The 13,605-nt window shown below is 38.9% G+C and overlaps 1 protein-coding gene across 1 annotated transcript in view; it reads left to right on the forward strand.

The window, feature by feature from the left end:
• Positions 1-11,433, forward strand: part of kcnj3a (potassium inwardly rectifying channel subfamily J member 3a) — a 34,422-nt gene extending 22,989 nt beyond the window's left edge. Inside the window, exon 3 of the mRNA XM_034232400.1 lies at positions 9,591-11,433. Within this exon, the coding sequence (XP_034088291.1) occupies positions 9,591-10,183 (593 nt within the window). The 3' untranslated portion in view covers positions 10,184-11,433. The remainder of the gene's footprint in view (positions 1-9,590) is intronic.
• The last annotated feature ends 2,172 nt before the right edge of the window (positions 11,434-13,605 follow it).

Here is a 13,605-nt window from a genome sequence, read left to right on the forward strand (position 1 = left end):
TATATTTGCACTTCCAGGATATTTGCACCTCCATGAAAATGGCGTATTTATATATATATATATGGCGCGTGTTGCATTGTGGGTAGCTCATGACGTCACTGTGTGTGAAATAATCAACTCGTTCGCTCAAGCCAGCCGTGTCCTATCTAGTTAGGTGCGCGTTCACATAAAAGGGGTGGTATCTGGAGCATTCGACCAATCACAAACATGGAGAAGTGTACTGACAGCGCAGTATTAGTCAAATATGAAGAAGTTAAACTTTAAACATCCATGACTTAAACACTTTATCCAGGATCAAAGCCACATAGCTGCACCTGCAAGGTGAATACAGCTGGTAAAAGAAAACGTGTTTGAATGCGTACATTAACAGGTTTATGATATCACTGCCCTGTCCAAGACACGAGTGGATCTGACTTTAATTAACTTTGTATTTGACTCGAGTGTTTCATCAACTTAATGTGTTGCTTAAAATAATACTACTTATGCATACAGTATGTGACACTGTGAGTGTTGCACGGCCAGATACGGCTCAGCTGACTCAGATAAGGAAATATATGATACATTATGATGTGATATGATGTGATATGAATGATAATGGGACACATCGACGTCTGCACTCACAGTGCCGCGGACTGTCGGCTACGTAATGTTACTTTGATCCGGTTACTTGTGTTGTGGCAGATATTTAATTAAGCTTTCTTAACATAATAGTATAGTTATAATAGTCAGATTGCTCTGAAGATGGGAGGTGATGTTCTATTCATTTTCACGTTCACACAGTCGGTGATTTTGGCCGGCCGTCTTTCCTGCAACGGCAGTTTAAACTGTCCGCACACTGAGCTCTGATTGTGCTTTCGCTGAGTTGATCTCTTATCCTGCTTCGGAGCACAGACTAGGTTCCAGGATAAGTCACCATGGAGATCTAGCCCGCTAAAAAGTGAACCAGCTTCGTAGTACCGGAAATCCCAGAAGTTATCTTGCTAAACGAAAATCCTGCTTCGTAGTATACCCCCCTGGTCCCGACCAGGTTAGCCGCTAAGCATAAGTTACCATGGAGATCTAGCCTGCTAAAAAGAGAACCAGCTTCGTAGGACCGGAAAGCCGGAGTTTTCCCTGAATTTAGCTGGCTAAGCGAAAATCCTGCTTCGTAGTATACCCCCCTGCTCACATGGATGCAGAAAATGTTGCTCTGATTCTCTGGTATTTCTCCCTGAAATATACCTTTTTAAGGAGATGCTTTTTTTTTACATCCGTCTTCAATTCGTGGATTCAGCAGAGGATTATTCTAATGCCGCTCGTGCTGTCACATGGATATTTCATACACTTTGAAAGCAGTAAACTGCCTGGTGAAATTCAGCGATGAAGGACTTCTGAAGGGATTTCACACTTGTGGGATTAAGATTTGCATTGGCCAGTCAGAAAAGGTCATATAAACCTTTTATACTGAAGGCATGTCACTGAACAGCTCTTAACAGATCACATTATTAGCAATTTTGCAATATTTCTTTTCTTTTTGTGTGCCTTTACATATCGTTGCATTATTAAGGTATGTGGAATTTAAGATGATTATTAATCCATGGCATGCTTGTTATTTATTTTCTTTTTTGCTTAGGTGGAAGGGTAATAGGGTTACTTTTGTAAAAATATACAATTGATCAACATGCCAATAAACATATTTTTCTTCCTCTGTTTGTATGTGTTATAATATCATTAACAATTACATTTGAATGCAAAATGGAAATCTCTAAACTATCTTGAAGCATGAACAGACTTAAGCCTGGAGAGGTCTGTTCCATTAAAATATATATTAATCCATATGTTTTTGTTTTATATTCAAGTAACTGTTACTTATAACATATCATTTGACAACACACTCTCACTCCATAATCGTCCAGGAGCGACGTTTGGTCAGTGTCCGTGGCGTGCAGTTGTGACGCTCCTAGGCTCCTTCAGCTTCATAAAGGGACGCAAATAGCTTTCAAACTGATTGCAATGTATTCCCATCTGCGGCGGGATTTGACGCTCATGGAAGCACGGCATTCGTTTGTGTCGGCTGCCCTTAAAGGCAATGTGAGCGTCCATTCCCATTGGATAATGGAGAATTGTACACCCGGAAGTAAGTATTCCCCTTACTGTCGATTGATTTTACAGTGATATCTGCACTACTCATCGACTAAAAAACACCAGATTATCCTTGTTAATTACACAACATTGTGTAATTGATTGGTTTAAATTGTGTGCAATGCTTTTGTATTTTCCCCCTTCGATTCGGAGAAACAAATATTTTTTCGGAGTAAAGGATGGCAGAAGACACTACACTACCCAGAATCCCCAGCTATCGTTTGGACTACACCATGTGCTCTGTTTGACAAACCCCGTGATAGTCCTCAAGCTCTGTGATTGGAGAGTGTGCTCAGAGGGTTACGCCAGCCTCGAACAGCACTTGAAATGGGATGGAACCACGGCAGACTGTCCAAAACTGGATTTGAACGGGTCCACCGCGTCCCCCCCTCCCCCACCCCGTCCCCGTCCCCAGAACTACACATGCTGGCTATTCTGTTTCGCAACATGTTCTCTATCTATGGCACGTCTCTACTGGGAGTTGTAGTTTTAAAAGACGTTTTCGTATTTCCCATAATAAGAAGTTGCCAGTATTAAACTGTGTACATCCCTGGAGGTTTAGGGGATAGGAAACACTCAAATTGAAAACATATAATTAATAAATGGGTGAAAATGGCTTGTGCCCATAATGGGCAGCATTAATATATATATACACACATGCCAGCTAAGGTCAGAAGAGCTTTATTTAACAGCTGGTCTTATGTTTGTGACCCCTGTTGTTAATTGATAACATTACATTACATTAATTGATAAGCCTGAAACATGCACTTGTCAAGGTTCAGAGGCACATTTTGCAAATATGGCAGTAGCCATCGATCACATCGATCAGCTTAAGATAAGATATACTTTATTGATCCCAAGTTGGAACATTTGCGTTACATCAGCATGTGTAACAGTTGTAAATATGCAGTGGTGTTTATTTGTAAATCATTTAGTATAATCACACAAATTCTGTGTTTTATATTTAACAATTCTGTGTTCTTTATTTATTGATTGTTCAATATCTGACAAGGCTGGAGATGAAATATCTACATACATCTTATAAGAGTATAATACATATGTATAATATCAGTTAAAATAAGTGCTTCAACATAGTTAACATTGCTGGAGGTATGCACAAATATTGATAGATGTCTTGTAATGCACTATTGAGGAACCTGCGACCCAAGTTTTTCATTCACTGCATAACTTCACCGTTTGTGTATATGATATGTCAATAAACCTTAGAACATCTTGAAATCTTGAAGGGGATGTGCAAAATAGTCATTATATACAGTCTATAATGAACTATTAGTAGAGAATAACGAGTAATGAATATAGGCCTACTTTATAGGGATCCTATTAATATCTAATAATAAAAATAATGAAATTCAATAACATGCTTTAACCATTAGGTGTCCCTTTATATCAGCTGTGCACCTTTATGGTGTAAATACAGCCTATCTACCAATTGGATCAAATATAAAAGTCAGCTGAATTAGTGTTGATACTGCAAGGAGACGTATTGTGTGAAAAGAAATGTAAGATGTTGTTTAATGGCTGATATATTTATGATCCACGTCACGTTTTCAGTTCCTCATGTTTGTCTAGAAGTCTTCTCATCAGGGCTCTATAAATACAGAACTACGGCAGATATGTAATATTTAATGCAGCCGAACCGTGTATTACAATGCCGTTATGTGATGACTTTCAAAGAGAAAAGCAAGCACACTCAGAATAAAGTATTATTTTATTTTTTAAAAATGTTTTCGGTCTGTTTCCGGTATTTGTTAAAGGGATAGTGGAAAACCGCGAATTTTGGGTTTAACTTATGTATTTTTATTAAAAAGAAGCATAATAAACAATTTTTTTTAATTTCATGCGCCTAGTTTCATTTTATTTTCAATTTTACTGCGCCCTCTCAATGAAACGAAATACTTCGGGAATCGTCGGGAATCTTCGGGTGATGACGAGAGCTCAGGAAGACGGGCACAAACAATGGCGGACATTCAATAGCATTTGCATGTGAATAGCCGACCTTTATTATGGTGAATAGATGTGTTTTGTATGGCTGTAGTGCGACAGAAAAATTCTACGTGACACAACGACATTGGATTAACCTTGAGATGCGTTTTTATTCCGTTGAACACAACTTTTGATCACAAATCAAAAAAGGTAAGACGTAATTATTGTAATATTTTTGGAACCGGATGTTGTTTACTTTCTCTTTTCTGGCTGATAGCTCCAGGAATTCGAGGTCTTACAGTGATGACATTACATGTGTGGAATCTGTGGAGTCTCAGCTTTAAATCGTATATCTTGTTTGTGCAGTTAAGATAGTAATAAGGGCATTTCTACCGTGTGTTGTGTGTAAAAAAGCGTTAGCATTAGTTAGCATTGTTTCGCTCAATGCTAATTCAAAGGCTTGGTATTACTCTTGTGTTTTTTCTAGCTAACAATTGTTCTTATTGTCAGTTAGCGGAGTTTCTTACCTTTAAAAGGGTATGAAACATTAATAGTTTCATAAATGTTAAGAAGCCCTGAGACATGTGAGAGAAAAAAAAACTGGGAGGGGTCCACTGGGGGGACCTTCGGGCTTAACTGGTTAACAATGCTTAATATTTGTAAAGGCTACAGGTGATCTTAAGATGCGTGAGCTATGCTTAGGGACCTACCAGTCAAGATTATTTGTGCGTAGGGGTGCATCATCTGGCGCCTGGTCCTGGTCATCCTCGCCATTGCCCATGCCGTGAACCATCACCTCGGGCTCGGGCTCAAACAAATAAGGACGTAATGGTCCATCGTCTGGCTCAATATTGTCACCATCGTCGCTTACTGAACCGGATTCAGATTCAGTTCCTAAAACGACATTTTCGTAGGAAAGCCGAGAGGATGTTTCTGACTCGCTATCATCACTGGATACCTCGTACAATCCTTCTTCTTTGTCTGGTATATTTGCCCTTCCACGTTCATTCTGCATAGACGCCATGGTTTGTTATCGTATCGTCTTCCTAAGTTTTCGTCACTTCTGGTTTGGCTGAGTCGAACATTTCGTTTCTAAAAAACTTCGGGGAAGCTGCAATAAAGTGCTTCTAACATGCGTAAGGCAATTATTATATTTTTTTAATCAGGTGTGATTGTTTTGGTACGTAATTATGTTTGTATATAAGTTAAAACGAAACTATTTGAGGTTCCATTTCCACTATCCCTTTAATGACGATGTGCTGTGAGATGTGAGACTGGAATTGCACAGGGGAAAATAACGTATCTTTAGATGCAGATTTTGTTAAACTAATATGTTTGCGCTGTGGACCAACATTATACATTGACGGGGAAGGGCGTAGCAATAAAGATAACACCATTAAACAGTTACACAACATAACAGAAATAATATCGATATCAGCGTCCCTAGCAACCACCTTGGTAACAATGAAAACGTTCTATGGACGCAATTTCCTGAAGTAATCTTCGTAATAACTAGCAAACTAAAGATCATGTACTGCACACATAATCTGCACACATAATCTGAAATAACAACTCATATTTCTCGCATCAAATAACATCAAAACGCATTTTAATGGCCAAACTAACTTTAAAATAGGCATTTTCCACCGAGAATAAAACGAAGTTCGGCCATGTTTTTTTTTTCTGCAGGGAGAAATTTGAAGATCACGTGACATAGACGCCAGCCATTGGAATGAATGGTGAAAAAAAACGGGGTTTGTCAAACAGAGTACATGGTGTAGTCCAAACGATAGCTGGGGATTCTGGGTAGTGTAGTGTCTTCTGCCATCCTTTACTCCGAAAAAATATTTGTTTCTCCGAATCGAAGGGGAAAAATACAAAAGCATTGCACACACAGTACATAAAAACAGTCTGATGCTGTGTGAGTGTTTGTTTGGTTTCACTTTTGGACCTACGTTAACATATGTAACGGACACCTTTAACTGGCTGTGAAAACAGTGCATATCACATCCAAGGTGTTTCCTTCTCACTGCTGCGATGTCCTACAGTGCCTTGATCTCTGCTGATGTTAAACATCAGCAGAGATCAGATTAATTATTGTTTTTCCTTTGCTTTGTGTGTGTGTGTGTTTTTTTTATGACTCAATGCTGATATGATACCGAATGCGGTGCCATAAAGATGGACACAGATATAAAACAATAAACTGTTAGAGTGATGGATGACAGAGGAAGAGAAAATCGTTCTGTGCTTTCATAAAGATAACTTTCTTGGTAATATGAGCTCCTGCCTTCACTGATGAGAAGTATATGATTTACCTCTTGTGTTGTAAAAGGTCATGTTTCAGAGACTGTAAAACCATTTTGCTCAGACTCTGGAGCCATATGGATGATTTGACCCTGCCCTAAATGGAAAAATCCATTTGGAGCAGTTGGGATGTCATAATCCACGAGAGAGACTTTTCTTGTGTGTTGTCACCATAGGTTGTCACTGATAGTTTGACCAAACTCAGCAGTGAAGAGGTTTATGGCTGTCGCATGCACACATTCCTACAGTTTTGTTTCCATAGAAACACTGATTCTCAGGCGTGTATTTTCAAGTTACATAAGCCTTTACCACCAGTAATACGAAATACACTCCGCTGTGTGTATCCTATTTTCACTGGATTCCTATTTTTAGGAATAAATTCAGTAACTGGGGGAAATTGAAAAACTGGTTTTAATGATTTATACTCGTACTATTTTTAGCTGTTTATCTGTAACTTGATATTGGGGTCTCTGCCTAACATGTTTCTCCACATAATGTGTCAGTTTCCATAACGATATGAACTGTGTCGTGTCCTGAAAGAAAGTCAAGGCACAGAGTTTGTTCCCCTAACTGTGTCTGTGTTACTGCGTTCCGTATGAAAGTGGGTGTTGCAGAAACAGCTGGTCTTTATCAACACAATTCTACATATGTGTAGCAATCGTGTCTGTAATTATGCAACGACTCAGGCATCAGTACTAATTTATGGAAATTAAATGGATTAACGGCCATGATTAAGTCTAGTGCCGTTGTTAGTTTTTGAAGAAGGGAATAGTTCATTAGACTAGCCACATGAGGGAGACTTTTTGTTCTACATTTTGTGTGTGGGTTTGAGTGGCTGTCGAGGAGGGATTCAGCCCCTGGCCAGCAGGGTTCATGTTTTTCCAGAGACTGAGGTCTTTCAGTAACTCCTTCAACATCTGCAGGAACAATGAAGCATTATTAATAGATGATATAGGCTATGGTGCTATTTGAGTATTGCTGAAGCAACCTTTTGCCTCAGGCACAATTTCATTTCACTTGTTCCAACCCCTACCTTAGCATGCACCAGTGAAGTTGCTACTCATGTCCTCGTCTTGTGTTTACTGTATCGATGTCCAGTTAACATCGCAGCATCGACTACTTTTCAGTGAGCCGCTACACTGCTGACTTCTGGTGGTGATTAAGTAGCTCTTACAAAACCAAAACAGAGAGCATTTCACATCACAGTTTCCTCAGAAAGCATGTTGATGATCAAAATGGTGACTATGTTTTTGCTGGAGGCAGTTTTAAAAGGCTCACAATGTGGAAAAAAAAGATTTTCGTTCACACTTAACTCTCCTCGCTTTGGCCCTAAAGTTCTCATTAGCTTTGCCCGCTTCACTGCAGCACTCTTCCATATGCCTAAAGGCTCCGGGACTCAGAAGCGATAGTGCAGAAGTAATACTTGAATACCCCAAATGCATTTGATGTTCAGTCTCTCGCACATCTGTGATTGTGTACAGAGCTGTTATCAGTGAATTATGTTATGACCTTGGGAATCGGGCAGAATCACAGATGTCTCCAGTTTCGATGATGACATCCTGGCATCAGCAGCGGTGTCTCGCTGTGAACCAAGGCTACGTCTTAGTTTGGAGCCAACTGTCGCTCCTAGAACAATATTAAGCTGGTAATTAAAACATGTGATAATAACCCACTGCCGTCGCTGATTTCCTAATGGATTTCAACAAGTCTTAACACGAGTGCCCCCAGCCATTCCTCTGTGCTAAAATTAGGGCTTTTTTTTGTACTGATATAACCAATTTAGTGTTTTGTTTCAGATGTAAACCTAATTATAGATGTTCTATGCTCACTCTCATTGAGAAATAAAAGTCGTTTTTTCAGCAGAATATTAACTATGCCAAGATGAATGGGGCTTTACTGTGTGTAGTGTAGTATAATATAATGCAGAGCTATGATAGCGGCTGCTGAGTAGTGGTGATGAGTAATCACTAATAAGCATCCAATAACATAATTTTTTTTTGTTGATTACTAATTCAAAACTCCTGATTTTGCTAATTGCATCAATTTGTTTCCGAGAACTCAAGGGGAGTTTTTAAGCAGGGATTTAATTCAGAGTCCCCTGTGAACATTTGCTCTAAGTGTATCATATTCTGCTGTTTAATTTGCAGAGCATAATAATCACTAAATAGGATATTCCTCTTTTAATTTGTATTCTTGAAATGACATAATCTAACAAGTCAGTCGCCTTTTGGCTTTTCTAAATGGTTGTGTAACAGATTCTTCATGTGTTTTGGATTAAATTGGATTTCTTTCCTTGTGTCAGAAGTCTCCAAAGCAACTTGAGTGTGGGCTAGACCTCCAGAAGCTTTCGCCTGCAGCCATTCCTCCTGTGGGTTTCTGTAATTTGATTATCTTAATCCTCCATCTTTTGTAGCTAACCAAGCTTAAGGTGTGGACTGAAATGTTAAGTACCATAAGAGGTGCTGGAGAAGATCAGTTTTTTGTTTTACTTGTAGCTGTTTCTGTTGTTTCTGCTGTCTTGGGGTCAGAATCAAACAGTTTTTTATGCGTTAATGGGGAACAAAAATATCAAATGTTCAACTGCATTGGCAGTTTCTTATGAACAGTAATAAAACAAAACTATGGTCTTATTATTTTTGATTAAATATTAAGCTATTCTTATAAAACGCAAACAGCAAATAACTCACCTTTAATTATCTTTCAGGTTAAGCTGGAAATTGCTGATAAACATCATGTTTGGAAACTGAAAAAATCAATTAAGCTTTCTATTGAGGCAGCTGGCTTTGTTATGCATTAAGTACTTATTGATTGAGGCACTTTTGTTTGCAATATTATTTGCTTTGTGGTGTGAAAATTACAAGAATCCTGGTGAATACCATGCTGTTGATTCTTATGGAACGGTGCCAAGCATATCATTAAATCAAAGCTCTGTTGTTGACCGGAGTCATCATGAAACGTTTCAACTAAAAATAGCAATAGCAATAGCAAGTGAACACAGCAGTGGCAGCAGCAGCATAGCGAGGCAGAGGCAGGAAGACCTGGCAGCTTAAATAGAGCGGCATGTTTAGGAGAATGTGTTTGGGTGGTTATAAGAGGGAAGAGGTGCGTCACGTGTTAATGTATCATTGGTGCTCGAGTTGACTGCCTGAACTAGCTCGCAGGCTTCACCCCATTTATCTTGCATAATTATCTTTTCTTAATGTTTTTTCTCTTTTTGACAGGTATGACCTGCCAAGCGAGGACATCTTACACAGAGGACGAGGTTCTGTGGGGACACCGCTTCTACCCGGTTATCTCCTTGGAGGAAGGCTTCTTTAAGGTGGACTACTCTCAGTTCCACGCCACGTTCGAGGTGTCCACCCCTCCGTACAGCGTGAAGGAGGCGGAGGAGGCTCTGCTTCTCTCCTCGCCCCTCATGGCTCCGTCCCTGTGCAACAGCGGGGAGAAGAACAGCTCTCTGGACTGCCTGGAGACCCTGGAGGACAATGACAGCACCTGCAAGCTGCCCACCAAGCTCCAGAAGATGTCAGGGCGGGAAGGCCTGCCCAAGAAGCTACTAAGGATGAGCTCCACCACCTCAGAGATGACTTACAGCTTTGGAGACCTGCCCATGAAGCTGCAGCGAATCAGCTCTGTTCCCGGTGTCTCTGATGATAAGCTGGGCGGGAAGGCCTCCAAGATGTCAGAGCCCATGAGTATGTCAGTGGCAGACTTACCCCCCAAGCTGCAGCGAATGGCTGGGGGAGTGGGGGGCCGGATGGACGGACATCTGCCACCCAAACTCCGAAAGATGAATTCTGATCGCTTTACATAGAGCAGGCAACCTATTTTAACTTATGCCATCCCCCTTTATTTCCCTACCCAAAGTCCTTGTACTATCCCTAATTTATTAATGGACAATATTCTTATATTAAAAGAATTGTAGAACATGTGCACACATACCTTATATGAAGTAGGGTGATGGAATTGAGCACATTTCTCCCTGGATGTAAGTGTACATGCTATGACGAAAGAACTCTGATATTTTTTTTAGGATGATGTACAATTAGCACAATCTGGCATGTAAGAAACAACGCATGTAGAACAGAATCTCAATAATTTCTGGCATGATATTTATTGATATATTATTTTACAAAAACAATTTCATTGGTGATTTTACTGACAGTGGACAAATTGCACAAAGCCATATGATTTACGACGTGGAAAACCTACATTACATAATACTAATTTGTGGTGACGGAAGGCACATACATTTGTTTTGAGTTGATTGCTTTTGTTGTTTACTGTAAAATTGTGGCAATGTTATGTTGATTGCATGCTCCTCTTATTGACTTAGCTATACAAAGGTAATAGACAAAGATGTTTAGCCTTAACTATATTACCTTGTATCCATTTCCATGTTTGTTCACAGCTGGATTTTTGGTATTTCTTATATAGACTATTTTACCATGTGCGATTTTATGACTTCATTAGTTGATCAAATCCAGAATATGTTGCTAGATGATGTATTTAACATTTGAAAATGCATTATTGGCATCATATGACCTGTCTGAACTAGGCGCAATGCTACGCAATTTCCACTTGCTTATTAAAGTAACACTTAAGTTGAAAGAGTCAATACTTTTTCTTGATAAGCACAAAGCAATCAGTTTTTAATTCCCTGTGATAATAGAAAACATTTATGGGCAATTTGTCATGAATTAATTGCTTAGGACAGTAGTTCAGAACATCATTACTTTTATTATATAACAGAATTATCTTAATTTTCATTAGGCCTGTGTGGTCGGACATTAGATTTTCAACTTAGGTGTTACTGGTTAGATTTAGAGTTGGGCCCATAAGGAAATCATAACCTTTGTCTTAAGGGCCCATAATCTCCCTCCTCTGTGATGAAAGCAATAATAGTATAATGACTATAATCTTTATATAGCCACAGGGTCTACCACAGCCCCATATTCATTCTGTTTACTGAATCCATGCCATGAAATCTGGTTTTCTCTAAATGCATCAAAGACATTGTATGATACCCAATCTCTTCAGGAATAAAGATCTAACCTAACTGTTTAGCATCTTGCTACTTGATCTACTGACTAGATGTAACACATGCTTCACCTGGTCAAATCAATACAATGTTATTAACATTACAAGTATTACAGGGGGTGGTAAAAACGATGGAAGAGCAACCACATGGTTACCTATAGAGAGCTGGCATGGGTCTATACGGATTAATCTACCACAGTATAATAAGTCTGATCTTCACTCAAAGTTCATTGACATCACTGTGCACATAACACCTTTGATTGTTCAGTTCAGAATAATACTTTGACATGTGTGAAATGGACTCATTTCCCCTCATGCCCAGAGATGGGTTTAAAAGAACAGTGGATACAACCAGATGCCAGCAAGCTTAACCTTACACCTAAGGTGGCACTGACAAAAGGAAAAATACCATCTACCAGCATTTCTAAGCTCTCTTAACACGACATAATGTCTTGTTTGTAAGCTTTTTGTTTAATTAGTTTGTTCAGTCCATTATTTTAATCTGAACCAGAAACCACGGATTCCACGTAACCCCCTGTTGAATGAAACAATTTCATTATTTTATCTTTATATTTTATATTTAATATGTAAATCAGTAAGCTTTAAAGAGGCTGGTAGTCAGCTAACAGTCATATTTTTTTACTTTTGGACAGAGCCAGGCTAGCTGTTCACACGTGTTCAGTGTTTATGCTAAATAAAGCTAACCAGTTGGCTGGTATTGATATTCTTCTTATTTCGAAAGGTAATGTGCACCAGATTTTAAAATGAACAATGCTTGCATGTTCACAATGCACACTTGATACCTTAATTTGAATAACTGTTCAAAGGAAGTAAATACAAAAATGAACAGAGAAAATAAAACCCTGATAAAAATGATATACTTGAATGCTAACTCCACTTTTCAATGCTGACTGAAACTGAACATATGCTATAATAGATAACTGGACCAAAACTCTGTCAGTAATCTCAGGGGCAGAGATGCAGAAGAGTGTCTCTTTTTAGACTCAATGGTCTGCAAACCTTTTTTCAAAAACATGAAACATACAGTATTCATGATTGATTGCTCTTTCTATTTGTGTGCGTTTATCTTGCCTTATTGACAACATATGCATATGAATGTGATCTATTTATAAAACTGGAGTTAAACATGCCAGAAAGAGGATCCCATTTCGACACAGAGTCACTGCGGGAAGTATTTTCTTCTTGTGCTTCCATTATTTTGATTATACCCTGTGTAAGGATTGCTGCTCTTCATGTATAACACAGTACACAATGAAAGCCCTTTCTTCTGAATCTCTCAAATAAACCCGTCAGAATATCCAAACTGCAGATGGAATTATCCTTTGACTCCTTGGAGATTGGGTGCTAATGCCTTAAAGCCAGCCTAGATCATCAGTTGCTTTGCCAGAAAACAAATGCACTTTATCACCAAGGAGATCTTTGCTCTAGATGTCACTTGGGTTTTGTCACCTGAGGTTTTTCCAGCAGGGCCATTAATGCCAATCTACAGACATAGCATTTCAATAATAAAATATTGACTCAAGTGTATTCGTAAGATGTGGGAGGATTCTAGTAGGAGGCAAGAAAAGGGTTATTCAGAGTTTAAAATCTTGTTAACAAACCATAAAAAATGTAATTCTAACAGAGATGTTTTGATAATTTCCATAATCAGGTTTCCTTACAAATAATGTCTGACACAGAATAAGCCTGTGGCAAAGAAAACAGCTGGCGATGCTTGCTGATTACAGGATAAATGAAACACAATTTAGCTTGGAAATGTCAGCATTTTCTATTTCCCTCCAAAACCTTGTTTAAACCCAAATGATTCCCACAAACATATCTATCACAGATGCAGTTTTCCATTTAGCAAATATATATAATTGTTGTTAATAAAAAACAACGAGAGGGAAACATTCAAAATAAAATATGGAATGCTGACCGGCTGTTTGAAGACTTTTCTCACTTCCCCCACAACATCAACTATGTGTCAGTGTCAAGATGGGATGATACATAACGCGTCACATATGAAGAATGGTGCAACATAAGACCGAGCTGTTGGTGACATTGCACTGCGGGACATACTGCGAAACAAGACAAATGTCCTCCCACCATCACAAGGGTTTGCAGGGTTTCCCTTTTATCATGGTCTATTATTTCAGATTAGTCATATGCATTTCTGTGATCATGGCATTTTAA

The sequence above is a fragment of the Gymnodraco acuticeps genome, unplaced genomic scaffold (genome assembly GCF_902827175.1).
Source record: "Gymnodraco acuticeps unplaced genomic scaffold, fGymAcu1.1, whole genome shotgun sequence".
NCBI classification, from domain to species: Eukaryota; Metazoa; Chordata; class Actinopteri; order Perciformes; family Bathydraconidae; genus Gymnodraco; species Gymnodraco acuticeps.